General features: G+C 38.7%; 1 protein-coding gene across 2 annotated transcripts; it reads left to right on the top strand.

Moving 5' to 3' along the window:
* Positions 1 to 7961: 7961 nt before the first annotated feature.
* Positions 7962 to 11496, top strand: LOC142171377 (auxin-responsive protein IAA16-like). 2 transcript variants are annotated; one of them, XM_075233741.1, is made up of 5 exons: positions 7962 to 8304; positions 9053 to 9240; positions 10337 to 10472; positions 10896 to 10957; positions 11083 to 11496. In XM_075233741.1, exons 2-5 carry the CDS (start codon positions 9177 to 9179, stop codon positions 11118 to 11120), a joined length of 300 nt encoding a protein of 99 aa, XP_075089842.1. In that variant the 5' UTR covers positions 7962 to 8304; positions 9053 to 9176; the 3' UTR covers positions 11121 to 11496. The 2 variants fall into 2 exon arrangements, with proteins under 2 accessions (XP_075089842.1, XP_075089841.1); XM_075233740.1 differs by lacking the exons at positions 10337 to 10472; positions 10896 to 10957; positions 11083 to 11496 and having other exon boundaries at positions 9053 to 9569.
* The last annotated feature ends 6856 nt before the right edge of the window (positions 11497 to 18352 follow it).

The raw sequence follows: 18352 nt of genomic DNA, 5'->3' as shown, positions 1-18352 counted from the left end.
GAGGAAAGACCCATCTTTAGAGGTCGGCAGCTGAACTCGAGCCCAAAATTAGTCAACTAGTTCCTCGCCCCGAACATGGATCTCGGCCGTAAGCGATCAATAATCATCACTGTCTCGGAGGGTGCTCGGGTTCTTTCCGCACCCGTTAGAGTAGCGAGTTATCTCTAGTGCCTGGTAACCAAAGAAGACTAAGCAAAAATGAATGAGGTGGATGTGCCATGTTTGTTTAGCGAAGCACAGCAGGCGGTGAACCGGGTAAGATGTTATTACGCTCTTTCGTCTTCTGACTTAGTTTGTAATATCTCTCATGTCTTCTTTCTTTTATCTTTTTGCAGGCCTCAGTATTTCATCATGACTGTTTTCTCTAGTACCGGGCTGAGGCCAACCAGCTAGAGGCTGATGTCAGGGAGCTCGTCAAGAAAAGGGACATATATTAGCTTCTCAGCGAGCAACACGAAGAAGCTGTCAAGAGTCTCCGGGCCGAGTTGGGTGTGGCTCACAAGGAGCATCCCGACTTGGTGGAACAAGTAATGATTTTTGAAGTTAGCGATGATGAGTTAGTCGTAGTGACTAACGACCAAACCTTGCAGGTACAGAAGAAGATCGACCGGATCGACCAACTCCGGGCTAAAATGAACGATGTCAAGGCCATGGACGATATCTGGAAGAAAAAAAATGGATCGGCTGGCTTCGGAGAAAGAGACCGCTCGGGATCAGCTGGCGTCGGTAGAAGTCTAACTCCAAATGGAGAAAGAGAAATCCGAAGCACGAGCTCAACAAATTGAAGACCTTCAGTCTCAACTTGGCTCGGCCATTGTTGAATGGGATGCCCTTAGCAAGGAGCTCAAAAGAGCAAAGTTCATGTCGGAAATAACCAGGGTTGATGCTGAAGAGATGGTGGCCCAGTATAGGGCTAATGTTGAGGAAGTCGAGGCTCGCCTGAAGGTTACCCATTGAGTATGTGAAGTTTTTGCCTCGAAGGGAGACCCTCGAGGAGCTCCATGCCCGAGGTTTTGTCCTGTCGGTCGAGATCGAAGATGCGAAAAGGCTCGAGGCCGAGGCCAAGAAGCTGGCTAAACCCGAGGGTGAGGAAGGCTCTGAGGGCTCCGGCGAACCCGAGGATGGAGAAGACCCCGACGACTCTGGTGATGAGGCAAGTTCTGGTGAAGATCAGGCGTAGGTGCCTTAGGAAGTTTTCTTTGTATTTTTACTTTGTTCATTTATTTTGTTGAGGCCATTTTTGTTGGCCTTTGTAAAGACTTTTTTTGGAATGTATATAAGGCTTTTTTCCTTTTGGAAATTTTTGAGTCTATTAATTTTTCCATCCTCTTTACAATCGCAAAGATTTCAAATGCCTTATCATGGAATAAAACATAGTAATACATTTTTGTTCGGAGGTTCGAACAAGACTTATTCTCTATGTGAATTTTAATTGAAACTTGCGAGGGCTCGGTATGACCAGAAGCTTTCCCCAAAGTGCTTGTTTATATATTTTTAGACTATAATTTTGTTGAGGGTAACCTCTAAACCGGTTTAGAATTTTGAAGGGCTTATGTTTTACTACGGGCTTCGGACGTCTTCGAGCCGTATCTAGAGTGACTGTAGCCTTTTAAGTTTAGGTACGTCCTAATAGGATTTGTACCTCCGGGCTTCAATAACCCGAGTCGTCCGAGCTTGCCTTGGACGACAGTCCCTAAGTGGGGGTAGTCGCAGCCTTTTAAGTTTAGGCACTGCCTAACAAGCTTTTGTGCCTTCGGGCTTCGATAGCCCGAGCCGTCCGAGCTTGCCTTGGACGACAGTCCCCAAGTGGGGGTGATCTATTGGATCTGGATAGAGGCGGCCCTTAGGCTCGATATCCTTAAGGAACAAAATGTAATAGTCTTAAGGGACAAAATACGTATATGCAAGGTAGAAACTTTCTTTCATTCATGTGCGTAATATACAAGATTGTAAGTGTGTACAAGCTTCTTGTTATGGATTAGGTGATCTATGCGAGTACGGTTCATTTGACCGTTTGGCCCTTACAATAAATCCTATCCACCGAGCCCAAACTGTTCAAGCACAAAGTTTCCTTCCTTGCTAAAAATCATTACCCGAGGGTGATGGCCCCCAGTATTCGAGGTCGAACATCGAGAGATCTCGGATACTATTGATGTGACCATCAACTCCGGTTCATAACCGGACTTTGATTCTAAGTTAGCACGATCCATTGTTACCTCGTTAAAAACCTTGCCAGAAAATGTTGCATGGGTATATGTTGCAGGGTTCACTCCTTGAATCGATGTAGTGTTACCTGTAGTTTATCTAAGTATCTTTGCATCTGTTCCTCTTTCATTTCGAACATCCTATTAACTTGATTCACCAAAAGGAGGGAATCACATTTAGCTTTGATCACCTCGGCCCCCAGGCTTTTAGCCAATTCGAGACCTGCAATCATGGCCTCATACTCGGCCTCATTGTTAGTCAATTTCACAATTTTAATAGATTGCCTAACTACGTTACCCATGGGTGGCTTCAACATGATTCCGAGTTCGGACCCCTTTGCGTTCGAATCTCCATCCGTAAAGAGGGTCCAGATCTCCGAGAAAGTCCTCGAGGTTAACATCAATTCCTTTTCGACCTCGGGTATTAAGGCCGGCATGAAACCAGCCACGAAGTGTGCCTAAATTTGAGACTTGATTGTAGTTCAAGGTCGATATTCAATATCGTACCCACTAATTTCCACAGCCCATTTGGCTAATCGTCCTGAGAGCTCGGGTTTGTGCATTATGTTCCTCAATGGTTAAGTAGTCACAACACATGGGATGACATTGAAAATATGGCCTTAGCTTCCTGGAGGCGCTTAGCAAAGCGAGCGCCACAATCTCCAGGTGAGGATACCTCGTTTTGGCCTCTCCTAGAGTCTTGATAACATAATATATAGGGAATTGCGTACCTTCTTCTTCCCAGACTAAGACTCCACTTACTGCTATCTCGGATACCGCTAAGTACAAGTACAACTACTCGTCTGCCTTTGGAGTATGGAGTAAGGGTGGACTCGAAAGGTACCGTTTGAGTTCTTCCAAAGCTTGCTGGCACTCCGGGGTCCACGAGAAGTTATTCTTCTTCTTCAATAACGAGAAGAACCGATGGCTCTTATCGGAGGACCTTGAAATGAATCGACCCAAGGCGTCTATGCGCCTGGTTAGTCTTTAAACGGCCTTGATATTGTCCACCATAGTGTGATGCCTTATATGACCTTGATCTTGTCGGGATTGATCTCGATCCCTCGGTTGGACACCATGAATCCAAGGAACTTCCCGGACCCCACTCCGAATATGGATTTCTCCGGGTTCAACTTCATATTGTATCCCCTCAGTATGTTGAAGGTTTCCTGCAAATGTTTCAAATGGTCATCTGCTTGCACGGACTTAACTAACATGTCGTGAATGTAAACCTCTATTTATTTTCCTATTAGCTCTTCAAACATTCGATTTACTAGGCGTTGGTAAGTGGCACCAATATTTTTTAGTCTGAATGGAATTACGTTATAACAATAGGTTTCGTATTTAGTGATGAAGAAAGTCTTTTCCTGGTCGCCCGGATCCATTCGTATCTAGTTGTACCCGGAATAGGCATCGAGAAAGTTGAGTATCTCGTGGTCGGTCGTCGCATCGATCATGCGATCGATGTTAGGCAAAGGAAAAGAGTCCTTAGGGTATGCCTTGTTCAAGTCTTTGTAGTCTACACACATTCTTAATTTATTTCCCTTTTTAGGCACTACCACTACGTTTTCTAACCAGTCTGGGTATTTAACTTCCCGAATGGAACCTATTTTAAGGAGTTTAGATACCTCGTCTTTGATGAATGCTTGCTTGACTTCGGACTGAGGCCTCTTCTTCTATTTACCTGGGTGAACTTTGGATCTAATCTCAACTTGTGAGTAGTAATTTCCGGCGGGGTCCTTGTCATGTCAAGATGGGACCAAGCGAAACAATCTATGTTAGCTGTAAGAAATTTAATAAGTTTTTTCCTGAGCTCGGGAGTAAACCCCATGCCCAAGTATACCTTCAGATCGGGCAGGTGCTCGATCAATATGACTTGCTCCAGCTTCTCAATCGTTAACCTGGTGGCATCGGAATCGTCACGGGTTATGAAAGACCTGGGGACTCTATAATCGTCATCCTCGCTCGTACCCTACTTTTCTGGTTCGGTCGAGGCCAGTGTCGGTGATTGCTATTTGGCTAGGTGATCAAACTCGGGTTCTTTGATGTCGAGAGAGTGGATATTGGGACCACCTCATCGACTGCGAATATTTCTTTTGCGGCCATATGCTCTCCGTAAACTGTTTTGATCCCTCCCGGTGTAGGGAATTTTAACGCCTGATGTAGTGTCGAGGGTACTACCCTCATGTTGTGAATCCATGGCCTCCCGAATAGAGTGTTGTATCTCATATCTTCTTCGATCACGTAGAACTTTGTTTCCTGAATGGTTCCGGCATTGTTTAACGGTAGGGTTATCTCCCCTTTAGTGGTCTCATATGCCATGTTAAGCCCATTTAAAACTCGGACTGCATGTATAATTTGGTCTTGTAGACCCAACTGTTCCATGACCCTCGATCTGATGATATTGGCCGAGCTACCTGGTTCAATCAACACACGCTTAACTCAAGATTTATTTATGAGTACAGATATTACCAGTGCATCGTTGTGTAGTTGTACGATGCCTTCAGCGTTCTCGTCATTGAAAGATACGGTCCCCTCTGGTACATAATCTAGAGTCTAGTTTTCCCTTGTAATGGACACTTTAGTGTGCTTTAACATCGTCCCATGGGGACATCAACCCCACTAATGATCATGTTAATGATGTGTTGAGGTTCCTCTTGCTTGATCTGCTTGTTGGAGTCCCTATTCCTGAAGTAATTTTTGACTAAATCACTTAGAAACTCTCGGAGGTGTCCGTTGTTGAATAACTTGGCTACTTCCTCTCTCAGTTGTTGGCAGTCTTCGGTTTTGTGGTCGTGAGTGCCATGATATTTACACATTAGGTTGGGGTCCCTTTGGGCAGGATCGGATTGCAATAGTCGAGGTTACTTAGTATCTTTGATGCGTCCGATGGCTAATACGATGGCGACAACGTTGACATTGAAGTTGTACTCCGATAACCTTGGTGCTTCCTTAGACCCGATGGGTCTGTCAAAACCGTTTTTGCTCATGAGTCCCCGATTATTATGACCTCGGTCGCTCCTTCTTTCACTTCTCACAGTGTTGCGTCCGAACCCATTACCCCTTTGACCTCGATTGTATGGTTGATACCGGTCTCTATTCGATCTTGTTTCACGATCAATGTCTCTTTTGGATCTGTCACCAGCTCTAACGGGATAAACGGACCCAAAAAGGGGCCCAAGATAATCGTTTTTGACCCTGATTTTTGATTTGTACCGGTTATGGATGTCGGCCAAAGTTATTGCGGGTATTTTATCAGATTTTGCTTCAACTATTGTGAAGTCAATGAGCTTTGGGGATTGAGTCCTTGAGTGAAGGCTTGAACAGCCCAATCACTTGCGACCGGAGGAAGGTCCATCCATTCCATTTGAAACTTCGATACGAATCCCCTGAGCATCTCGTTATCTCTTTGCTTTACCTTGAAAAGGTCTGATTTCCTAGTCTCGACCTTGATGGTCCCGATGTGTGGTTTTACAAAGGTATCTGCAAGCTTAGCAAATGAGTCAATAGAATTAGGGGGTAAGTTATGATACCATATCATAGCTCCTTTCGATAAGGTCTCTCCGAACTTTTTCAGCAAAACGAATTCGATTTCATCATCTTCCGAGTCGTTTCCCTTGATGACGCACGTATAAGAGGTCACATCTTCGTTTGGATCAGTTGTCCCATTATACTTCGGAATTTCGGACATACAAAACTTATTTGGGATCGGCTTCGGATCTACGCTCGGAGGGAAAGGTTGTTGGATAAATTTCTTGGAATCCAGGCCCTTCAGTATCGGTGGCACTCCCGGGATTTGATCGACCCTGGAGTTATAGGTCTCCATTTTTTTGTCGTTGGCTTCAATTTTTTTTCTCCTGATTCCACCCGTTTTGTCAGTTACTCAAGCATCTTTATTATCTCGGGGTTGGCCCTGGGTTCTGCTTCACCCGGCCTTTCTGTGTCCGATTCATTTCTGTGGGAATTTTCCCGGGACGATTCGGGCTCAGCTATGCTGGAGGCGCGACTTTGGTTCTGTAACTGGGCTATCGCTGCCTATTAAGCCTGTAATATTTCGAAGATCACACACAAGTTGATCCCATCACCTTTGCCGTCGTGTGTATTCCGGGTTATCGACCGGGCTCCCCCGCGAACGCTATTTTCGGGGATAGTAGGTAATTTTGCTTCGATAGCTATATGTGAGTTAGCATCGATCGGATCAGCGACTGGGAGTCTGTTGGGGTCAGCAGGGGGAACCTTGTTGCTGGGTACCACGTTGTTGTTCTCGCCATGGTGGCCGGACTCAGCATCCACGTTCAAATGGGCAGATTGGGAGTTCGACATTTTTAGTTTTGACTTGAAATTAAAAGCTCAAAGAACAAGTGTAAAATAGAGTGTGTTATGGAAATTTGTATCAAATTGCTACTATTATCTTGAGCCCCACGGTGGGCGCCAAACTGTTTACCCTAAAAAATGGATAACAATTAAATTTATAAGTGGTTTTAAGGATACGTGAGTTAATTCAGTATAAACGATAAATTGCGTTAGATTAAACAGATAAAGGACATAATAAATTGTCAAACCAATCAAGAGGAGTGATTCCGGACTTAGTAACAACTTAATAAAATGCCTTCCTTCGATCCCGGGCTCACGTTACTAATGATTTGATGAACAAAAGTAAGAATTTTGAATAACACAGAAAATAAGAGTATATTGCCTTAATGTGCGTGTTACAATGTGTCTAATGAATAATCAGACTCCCCTTTATATAGTAGGGAAGTTTTACCCTAAGCACAATTCCATAAAAGGTAAAAATCTTCTGTTTAACTAATCACCGGTTCTCTGCCGATATGTTTCGAGATTCACGACGTGACATCCGACTGGTCACGGATATCACGGCCTTTTGTTGGTCGTGCTCGATTATCTGGTTATGCTCTCCGAGGCCTTTGGGATTCGAACTGAACCTGGGGTTCATAGCCCCGATACTCCCGAGGGCAGGCATTTTGCGCGGGCACCGGCTCGAGGGGCTCCTTGCCTCGATTCTGATTCCGTACCGTCATGTCTCTCGCTCCGTTTACTTCATCGGAAATTGAGGCGCCCCATGGTCTCGATTTCGCCCGTATACAAGTAGACTAATTATAACTTGAATATTAAGTCAGGAAAGGCAATATTGCATGAGAGGGCGGCACAACACGCTGGTAGGATCAAATTATAATCCAACAAGATTAGAAATCCAGTTCACAAGCTTAGCTAAGTGTAGAAAATTCATTTATCAAAGTGAGTAAAGACAAAAGCAACCCATTCCCCACCACCTTTGCCATATATATTAATACACTTTTTAGCCCAAACACAACCTTCCACATTTCTTCAATAAGATGACCATCTCTCCTTTTACTTTTGTTATAACTACGCCTCCTAATCGAAATTGTTGGCCGACTATTCTGGATTCATGTCAGATATTTTCATTTAGGAGTAAAGTATTTTCTTTAAAACAGTTAAATTTTCTTATAATAACGTTGTTTGTTTTGACATTTCTTAACTGGTGTAGTAAAATACTTTTATAAAAAACATATAATATAAGTTATCATGAAAAATTGGTTTCATAAAACCTTGGTCATTATAGTAAAATGTTGTTATCCGGCATTAAAAATTTATACTAGTCTAAAATGTAAATTTTATTTTAAATTTTTAAAAATTTTATATCTAAATTCACACTAAATTTAAGTTGTTTGATCTTGGTGTTCCGAACCCCGCCATATAAAATAGAACCAAAAGATTAATATTTAACAACTTAAGACATGCCAAATCCAAGCTAGTTATTTTTTCTCTCAACCTATATTTTACTTTCACTTTTCTCTCAAAACCAAAAACTCTCAAATATAACAAACGGGAAAAGAACATTAATGGCTGCAAAAATGCTAGGGAAAGAAGAAGAAAAGCCTAAGTTGGATTTTGAGGAGACAGAGTTAAGGCTAGGGTTGCCTGGTGAAGGTGGAAGAAAAAAAGCTCATGAAACTTATAATAATGCTACTGGGAAAAGAGATTTCACAGAGGCAGTGGATTTGAAGCTCAACCTTTCTTCAAAACTAACAGAGAATCAAACCAATCCCCAAGCTGCCAAGTACGTATGTATTTTATTTACTTTACTTTTTTAAGGCATTCTATATTCGAAATTTTTCTCGTCTTGTAGGTCCCGATCTCTCCCAAGAAAATTTTTTGTTTTAAGGACTCAGAATTTGAGATTCTAGTTAAGCGCGGAGGAATCTTAACTATTCCACCGCATTCGACCCTCTGTGGTGATCATGTGTTTTTATGTTCCTGTACTTCACGTGTTGACTAGAGTGTGTGGTTATAGTCAAGCCCTAGTGATAAGTTAGAGTCTATGTTGCTCGAACTTTTAGAAAATATTGTTTGTGTGTTAGATCCTTCAAAGAAGATGAATTCATTTATTCGGTACGTTTGGCATAGCAAAATTTGAAAGCAGATCGATCTGTGGAGAAATATATTTATGTAATATATGGACGCTGTAAAGATATTTTCACATCATCAATCTAGTTCAAGTGGTTGTAGCAATTATTTGCACTCTTTTCCAATTTATGTTTACTACTGTAGATAATTATTTGTTGTCGAATTTTAAGTAATTTATTTTAGGTAATCTGATCATATAAAACTTACTTAACTTATAGTATAAATATATAAACATAAGTGTTTAACTGATATACTGGCAATGTAAATAAGTAGCCACTAGGTCGTATTCTGTTTATATATATATATATATATATATATATATATATATATATATATCATGTTTTACATGAATTATAAATAGATATTACATATTAAATTAACCCCTTTTAACACAAATTCAGGGCCCAAGTTGTGGGTTGGCCACCAGTGAGGTCCTACAGGAAGAATATCCTGAAGAGTACTGTTGCTGCTTTCGTCAAAGTCAGTATGGATGGTGCACCTTACCTTAGAAAAGTGGACTAAAACATGTACAAGAATTATCAACAACTGTCTCATGCCTTATCCAACATGTTCAGTTCCTTCACTATTGGTACGAGGCGGAACCCGAATTTAAAGCTTATGGGTTCGGATCCTAATCTTTTTAAGTTACTGAGTTTTAAATTAATAATTAATATGTATTTAGTAAAAAATTTAAAACTCTGCCCCAATTAAATATCATCACATAAAATGAGACATAGGAAGAACTTCTTATATTTTCAGTAGTTTAACTTCTATACTCACTAAGTCAAAATAAAAATAATTATCAGGTCACCTAGAAGATAATTACATGTAACTATCCCGTAAAAAATGAAATTAGCAGCTTAAAGGATAAGATATGTAATTTGCTGTTAAATTACATTAATAGTTCACAGTTTCAGTATATACAAGTTGAGTTCTATTTTTGACCTATTATGGAATACTTCTATATTTTTTAGAATCAGCTTTAATATGCTGAAAATGTAAAAGAATTTTTACTTTATTTTGTAGAAAATAATACTACAGTTAATTGTCGGTAAAAAATAAAATTAATTATCAGAAAATAAAACATATATAACCTGCCACTACAAGTTAACTATCACTGATAGTGTAAAATTTATTGTACTAAGTTAATTGTACTTTTCTAACCCATTATGGCATACTTCTATATTTTTTGAATTCAACTTCTATATATTGACTATATAAAAATATTTTTACTCTCTCTGATTACTTGAAATAACAATATGTAACTGTTCATAAAAAGTTAAATCGATTACTTAAAAAATAAGACAAATAACCTGGCAGAACAAGCTAAGTTATTCACCACCAAGGATTGTGGTGGTGGTGTGATCCATTTTGCCTTAACCAAAAATCTTGGCTTTGTGCCATGTTAATGAAAAATATCTTGGTAGAGAGCCCTTTCTCTTTTAATGGGTCATACGCTACTAGAAAATGGATTAATGAGTTCTGGAAACAGCTATTAGTGCTTGCATTAGAATAGAATGTCTACATCATATCCCTTGAAGTGTGACCCTTCCCCAAAATATACATGAAAGCAGAATTCCTTGTGCGGCTAGCTATCCTATCCTTTTTGTGTCTGAACTTTAATCAGATGAGTGGCTTCTTAAATTGCTGGTCTAACACATTATGTATGTTGTACTGACTAAAAGGAAACTTTGAAGTCCAAGGAATGAAAGATTTCATGAATAACAGAAAGCTGATGGACGTTTTGAATAGTTGTGATTATGTTCCTACTTTTGAAGACAAAGATGGTGATTGGATGCTTGTCTGCGATGTCCCTTGGGGGTAAAATTCTAACACCCCAACTATTTCATTATATTAAAAATTTTAAATATTATACACTGACTATGTAAAATATATTATGTATACGATTATATCACCTGTAAAGTACATGTGAATCTCTATGACAGAGATTAACTAGTGATCTCTGATAAAAATAATAATTAACATGTTGTTATATATGTTAAACTATATTGATAGCGTAAAAAGTCATTACAGTGATTAATATACACTTATAACTTAATTAAGTTTATTTTAAAAGGATTCAAGTTATACATAGTGACAATGTAAATACTTTTTACACGACATCGTAGTAGGTTAATTATCATTTTTGTTAGATTATCAAGTAATATTTATTACTGAGATTTGATTGTAATCAGCTGGATTTTCACTGGATAATTACTAACATTATTACATACAACGCAACAGGATGTTTGTTGAATCTTGCAAGCGTTTGCGCATCATGAAAGGAAATGAAGCAATAGGACTAGGTATGAGAGATATATATATTATTATAGTGTTATTTATGCTTACCTTTGCTTTGTTTAAACAAGTTCGAGTTTACATAGAATTAATCTTGACTAGAATACTGATTATTGTCTGAATTAAACTTCAGCACCTAAGGCTATGGAGAAATGCAAGAACAGAAGCTGAAGAAGCTTCTTGTGCAAATTCCACATCCTGCTCTTTTGATCTTTCTCAAGAGAAATCGAGTGCTTTTCTTTTGCGAATATAATCAATCAGAATTTCATCGATTGTAGCAAGTGATTGCCCGAATATATATAGGTATGAACATATTATTAGGGTGATGTGCTTTTATTTTATTTTTTTATTAATAAGTGAAGCATTGTACTGTACAACCTGTTGCACAAGGCAATCCGGGTTCACGCAGGGTCCCAGAAAGGATCGCAACTCAAGGGGTGTGGTGTAGACAAATTATCTTAATGAAAATATTAGTGGTTGTTTTCATGGCTTGAACCCGTAATTTATAGGTCACCACGAAGACAATGAGTGTAGCATATCTCTGTAATTTAACTAGGGCTGAAAACCTTAACAATTCGTGCTCCAGGATCCTGTTTCTTTCTTGTTAAAAACTGTCCCTATGAATTGTTTGCCTAATAATTTTGCCAGTATAAGTTGCTGCTTAAAGCCTCGCAGATAGGATTCGAAATTTATAGTTTCCTATAATAATCTCAAATTAATATATAATGATAACTGGGTTTACGGTCCTATAATATACTACCTACATTTCAGTTTATGTGAACCTATTTCCTTTTTGGTCCGTTCCAAAAATAATGACCCCTTTCTAAATTTGGAAACAATTTTGCTTAAACTTACAATTCTACCCTTAATGAGAAGCTTTTATAACCACACAAATACTCTGGCCCCCTTTTTGAATTGTTTAGGACCACAAATTCCAAAAGTATTCATTTTTTCTTAAACTCTGTGTCCAGTCAAACAAGTTTACATAAATTGGAACGAAGGAAGTATATATAAAATCTAAACAAAAGCTATTGGGTTCACATGATTCTCTCAAATAGATGGAGCATATTCATGTGCAATATATTTCTACCAATCTTTCCATATATTTTGCATATGAACAAAATAATTTTGTGTATTTTGTATATCCATGACCACATCAAAATTTGGAAAAAGATTCTATAACAACGAGACAATATATGCTTAGCTTGTATGTGTTTCGTATGTGTCTATGTCTTCCACTAAAGGCGAATACATTTAGAAAGAGTGTGATTTTATTGTATGTATTATATATATATATATTGAATCAAAAGCAATAAATTCAAGTAACTAACTTTAACTCGGGTCGGGGTGCACCATAACTAAGAGAGCCATTCCATTTAGCGCGAAACAAAATAGACGGGCACTGATGTCCGAGTCGATTGGTAAGACGACGACTATAAAAGTAGGATTGGTAATCCACAAAAAGATAAGATGAATTGCCTAGCTACTACAAGAAGTTAGAATACACTAGTAATGCAACAATAATTTACACTATCGATTTATACTTAAATCCATAAAGTTATATCTTGCTTTGAAGCCAGCATTCAAGTGTTCCCTCAGACAAAACAAGACAACAAACAAGAGCTTATCCTTATTCAGGTAAAAGGTCAAGGATTTACCTCAACAGTCCATATTGATCACTAAATTCGCAAATTTTCATTTTATTACAATATTCACAACATATGCACAAAAGCTATATTAGTTCACATAAACCTGTAGATTATATGGTCGATCAGCCTGGGATAGTATAACTGCTAATTAAGCTTAATTAAAGGGATAGTCCAGACTCTTCATCCTCATCAAAGTTAGAAGTGTAAACAGTGTAAAGAGACCGTACCAAATCAAACCATAAACTCCAAAAATGATCCAACCAAGAAGATTGTTGCTTAGACCAAATGGAAGTCCTGGCAAACCTGAAAGAGCATAACAGACCAATGTATTATTTTACTAACCAAAAGGGACGCCAATAAATTTATATATGGAGTAAAACTTCTTAAAACAATAAAAATAAAGTGTTGATGCGGGTAATATCTATGATTTTAAGTCAGTGTATATGGAGTAACATTGTGACACTGGGTCTTAACTTATTGTAATATATTTCTTAAGTTTAAGTTTTATGCACCGTAAAATATTTCTTATTTAGCATAATCAATTTTGTTTTAGCTCTTGAGAGGCCACGGAACTTCGGGATTGAGCCCCTGAGTGAATGCCTGAAGGGCCAAATCATCCGCAGATCCATCCATTTCATCTGGAATCTTGACATGAACTCCCTGAGCATCTCGTTATCCCATTGTTTGACCTTGAAAAGATCCGACTTTCTAGTCTCGACCTTGATGGCTCCGACATGGGCCTTTACGAAAGCATCTGCAAGCATAGCAAACGAGTCAATGGAATTTGGAGGCAAGTTGTGATACCATATCATTGCCCCCTTGGACAAAGTTTTCCCAAACTTTTTCAGCAACATCTACTCGATTTCGTCATCTTCCAAATCGTTCCCTTTGATTGTGCATATGTAGGTTGCTACATGCTTATTTGGATCTGTGGTCTCATTATACTTGGGAATGTCGGGCATTCGAAACCTCTTCAGGATTGGCTTTGGTGCCGTGCTCGGTGGGAAGCGCTTCTGGATAAATTTTTTGGAGTCCGGTCCCTTCAATATCGGAGGTGCTCCCGGGATCTAATCGACCCTGGAGTTGTATTGTTCCACCTTCTAGTCATTGGATTCAATCTTTTTCTCGCCTGACTCCACCCCTTTTGTTAATGCTTCGAGCATCTTTATTACCTCTGAAGTTTCTTCGGGCTCGGCTTCACCCGATCTTGCGGCAACTTGTTCGTCTCTCCGAGTATTTTCCCAAGATTGTTTGGGCTCGACCCTGTTAGGGGCGTGGATTTGGTTTACTGTTGTGCTATTGCCGCTTATTGAGCCTGTAACATTTCGAAAATCAATGGTAGGCTCACCCCATCACCTTCACCTTTGGGCGCTTCTCGAGCCATTGGCCGGGGCGCCTCGCGAACACTATTTCGGAATCAGTTGGAAAATTGATATTGATGGCCACCTGCGAGTTAGCATCGACCGGGTCGGCGGCTGGGATACCATTGGGATAGGCAGGAGGCACATCATTACTGAGCATCATATTATTATTTTCGATGTGATGGCATGACTCAGCATCAACATTCAAGTGAGCAGACTGAGAGTTTGACATTCTTAGGCTGACCTGGAATTAATATTTCAAAGAACAAGCGTAAGAAAGGGTGTGTTACGGAGATTCGTATCAAATCACCACTATTATCCTTAACCCCACGGTGGGCGCCAAACTGTTTACCCCAAAAATGAGTAACAATTAAATTTGTACGCGGTTTAAAGGATATGTGCTTTAATCCAATACGAATAATTAAGAATAATACATAAATGAATTGACGACAAAATAAACGATCGAACCAATCGCAATATAATAACCAAGTTTGATCTTAGATTGAACAGTTAAACCCGTACCCGATTGGGCCCTCGGTACAAGCTCGGTCGAGAATGAAGAAAGGAACAAATGAGTAAAGCCTTGAACGATAGCTAGAGGACAAAAGTAAACTTTTTTCCTTTGAAATACGTGATACAATGTGTCTGACAATAAGAAAAACTTTCCCTTTATATAGTAGGAGAATTTGAGTCCTAGTACAAGTTTAAAAGGGGTAAATTTTTTATTTTTTCGATAATTATTGATCTATAATTGATACCGAACGGGATTCGCGCCGTAAAATTCGGTTGATGACGACTATTATGGCCCCTTATTCGTCATGCGTAACCGTTCACAACATCTCCCGAGGTCCAGATCAGAAGCCATACTTGGTCTAGGGTACGTGGCTTTACCGTGTCCGATCTCAGATACATCGTTCATTCTTCCTGGGTCTCGATACGAGGGGTTCCCGACCCCGATTATAACCATGTCGAGCCATGCTTCCCCTTCGTTCTCTCATCGGGAAATCGGAAAAATTCTACCCCGATTCTACCTGTTCACACATATCATTTAGTAAAATGGTTTAAATTTATCATATGTCCACTTTTTCGTATTTTTGGGCTAAAACAATACCCTACGACTTACTGAGGAATATATGTGATGCGTTGACAACTTATTATTGGGCTACGTGGCTTCTCATTTTGTTCTTACATCCTGAGCCACTAACTAATAATTAGCCCCAACTCTATTATAACCCTGTTATGAAAATAATTATATTATGGATGCCCATTTATTACTCCGCTATAGATAATCTTCCTGAAGAAGATTATCCATTTAGTACTATGTTGAAGTTTATCTACAAGCAGCTGATGCAGGCAGGTTGCAAGCAGCTCAATAAAATGATTTGCACCAGCTTCTTATTAAACAGGCAGATTGCAAGCAGCTCATGCAGGCAGCTTACAAGCAGCTAAAGAAAAGCCTTGCAGCTGCTTCCTGAAAAGCCTTGCAGCTGCTTCCTGAAAAGCCTCGCAGTTGCTTCCTTTCTTCTATAAATAGAGTAGGTTTCAGTTCATTATGTACATAAGTTTGAAGTTTGAATAATATATCAGTTTCTCTCTCTACTTGTCTTTACTTTACTATATCAGATCATCCATTTACAGAATATAGCAAATCAAATGCCAGACATATTTGCTGATTTGAAAAGGATAACTAAGTCACATATCCCTGCAGAGAATGCGCCTATCCGAATTGATGTCCCAGCAGGACCATCTACTAGCATGAGAGCTAGTGAACTTAAAGTACGCCTGAAGCGTGGTAGGCCTTTGGGTTCTAAGGATCGAAATCTTAGAAAAAGAAAATCGGCAAATAATCAAAATAATATTATGAAGGAATCACCTGAAGAGACCCAAGATCTGATTAGTTCTAAGATTCCTGAAGAAATCAATGAACCCGAGACTCAAGTGAGTGATGAACTTTTAATAAGTTCTAGTGGTGATGGGATTAATTTAAATCGATCTGAAATAGGGGTGGATAATATTTTTGCATATAATATTGCACTTAACATTATGCAAGATAGTGAGAATCTTGAACCCCGATCTGTCAAAGAATGTCGACAAAGATCTGATTGGCCAAAATGGGAAGAGTCAATTCAATCAGAATTGAAGTCACTTGCTAAAAGAGAGGTCTTTGGACCAGTAGTCCAAACACCTGCCTGTATAAAGCCAGTTGGTCATAAATGGTTTTTTATGCGAAAAAAGAATGATAAAAATGAAGTTGAAAGATACAAGGCTCGCCTTGTTGCACAAGGATTCTCACAACGACCTGGAGTCGATTATGAAGAAACATATTCACCCGTTATGGATGCCATAACATTTCGATATCTCATCAGTTTAGCCTTACGTGAAAGGCTTGAAATACATCTAATGGATGTGGTTACAGCTTATCTGTACGGGTCACTTGATAATGAAATTTACATGAAAATCCCTGAATGATTTAAAATGCCTGACGCATATTCAAAATCTCAAGAAATGTACTCAATCAGATTACAAAGATCTTTGTACGGTTTAAAGCAATCTGGGCACATGTGGTATAATCGTTTCAGTGAATATTTGTTGAAAGAGGGTTACATAAATGATGTTATTTGTCCATGTATTTTTATAAAGAAAATGGCTTCAGAATTTGTTATACTTGCTGTTTATGTTGATGACATAAATCTTGTTGGAACTCCAGAAGAGCTCCAAAAGGCAATTGAATATCTTAAGAAAGAATTTGAGATGAAAGATCTTGGAAAGACGAAACTTTGTCTTGGTCTGCAAATTGAACATTTAGTAGACGGGATCTTTATAGATCAATCTGCCTATACAAAAAGGGTCTTAAAATACTTTTACATGGACAAAGCGCACTCATTGAGTACACCAATGATTGTTCGATCACTTGAAGTGAATAAAGATTTGTTCTGACCTCCAGAAGAGGATGAGGAACTGCTTGGTCCCGAAGTACCCTATCTCAGTGCAATTGGTGCACTAATGTATCTTGTTAATGCTACAAGGCCCGACATAGCATTTTTTATTAATTTACTAGCAAGATATAGTTATTCTCCTACACATAGATATTGGAACAAGATTAAGAATATATTGCGATATTTAAAGGGAACTCTTGATATGAGTTTGTTTTATGCTAACAAAAATAGTGCAGATCTTGTTGGTTATGCAGATGCAGGTTATTTATCTGATCCCCATAAAGTTAGATCTCAAACCGGGTACGTGTTTACATGTGGAGGTACTATCATATCATGGCGCTCCACAAAGCAATCTATTGTTGCTACTTATTTAAATCATGCTGAAATAATAGCTATTCATGAAGCAAGTAGGGAATGCGTATGGTTGAGATCAATAATTCATTTTATTCGAGAAAAATGTGGTTTGGAATGTGAGAAAAGACCCACAATTTTACACGAAGACAATGTTGCATGCATAGCCCAATTGAAGGGAGGATTTATAAAAGGAGATAGAACGAAACACATTTCACCAAAATTATTCTACACACACGATCTTCAGAAAAATGGTGACATTGATGTGCAACAAATCCGTTCAAGTGACAATCTGATAGATTTATTCACAAAATATTTGCCAACTTCAACTTTTGAGAAGATGGTATACAGGATTGGAATGCGGAGACTCAAATATTTGAAACAAGGTTTTCATCAGGGGGAGTAAAATACGCGATGTACTTTTTTTTCCTTACTAAAGTTTTTTTCCTACAGAGTTTTCCTTATAAGGTTTTTAATGAGGCAGCTAGAAATACGTATTACTAAATATGTGTACTCTTTTTCCTTCACTAGGATTTTTTCCACTGGATTTTTTCTAGTAAGGTTTTAACGAGGCACAATATCTTTTAATGAACATCCAAGGGGGAGTGTTATGAAAATAATTATATTGTGGATGTCCATTTATTACTCCGCTATAGATAATCTTCCTGAAGAAGATTATCCATTTAGTACTATGTTCAAGTTTATCTACAAGCAGCTGATGCAGGCAAGTTGCAAGCAGCTCAATGAAATAATCTGCAGCAGCTTCTTATTAAACGGGCAGGTTGCAAGCACCTCATGCAGACAACTTACAAAGTAGCTAAAGAAAAGCCTTGCAGCTGCTTCCTGAAAAGCCTCGCAGCTGCTTTCTTTTTTCTATAAATAGAGGAGTTTTCAGTTCCTTATGTACATAAGTTTGAATTTTGAATAATATATCAGTTTCTCTCTCTACTTGTCTTTACTTTACAGTCTTTATTTTATAACAAACCCGGATTTATGCTTGAAAACTATTTTTACTTTTTTACTTTATAAATAAGATTATTTATTTTATAGGTAAATTCATAATAGATTAAAAGAGGGAAAATACTCCCTCCGTTTATTTTTATTTG

This window comes from Nicotiana tabacum, chromosome 17, assembly GCF_000715075.1.
Source record: "Nicotiana tabacum cultivar K326 chromosome 17, ASM71507v2, whole genome shotgun sequence".
Taxonomy (NCBI): domain Eukaryota; kingdom Viridiplantae; phylum Streptophyta; class Magnoliopsida; order Solanales; family Solanaceae; genus Nicotiana; species Nicotiana tabacum.
The sequence above is the reverse complement of the archived record's forward strand: the minus strand, read 5'-3'. Positions and strand labels throughout refer to the sequence as shown.

What these genes read in the sequence shown, in the direction of transcription:
- LOC142171377 (XM_075233740.1), top strand. Translation starts at nt 8,087, where the DNA reads ATGGCTGCAAAAATGCTAGGGAAAGAAGAAGAAAAGCCTAAGTTGGAT. An exon ending in ACCAATCCCCAAGCTGCCAA is followed by an intron (nt 8,305 to 9,052) that starts GTACGTATGTAT and finishes ACACAAATTCAG; the next exon opens with GGCCCAAGTTGTGGGTTGGC.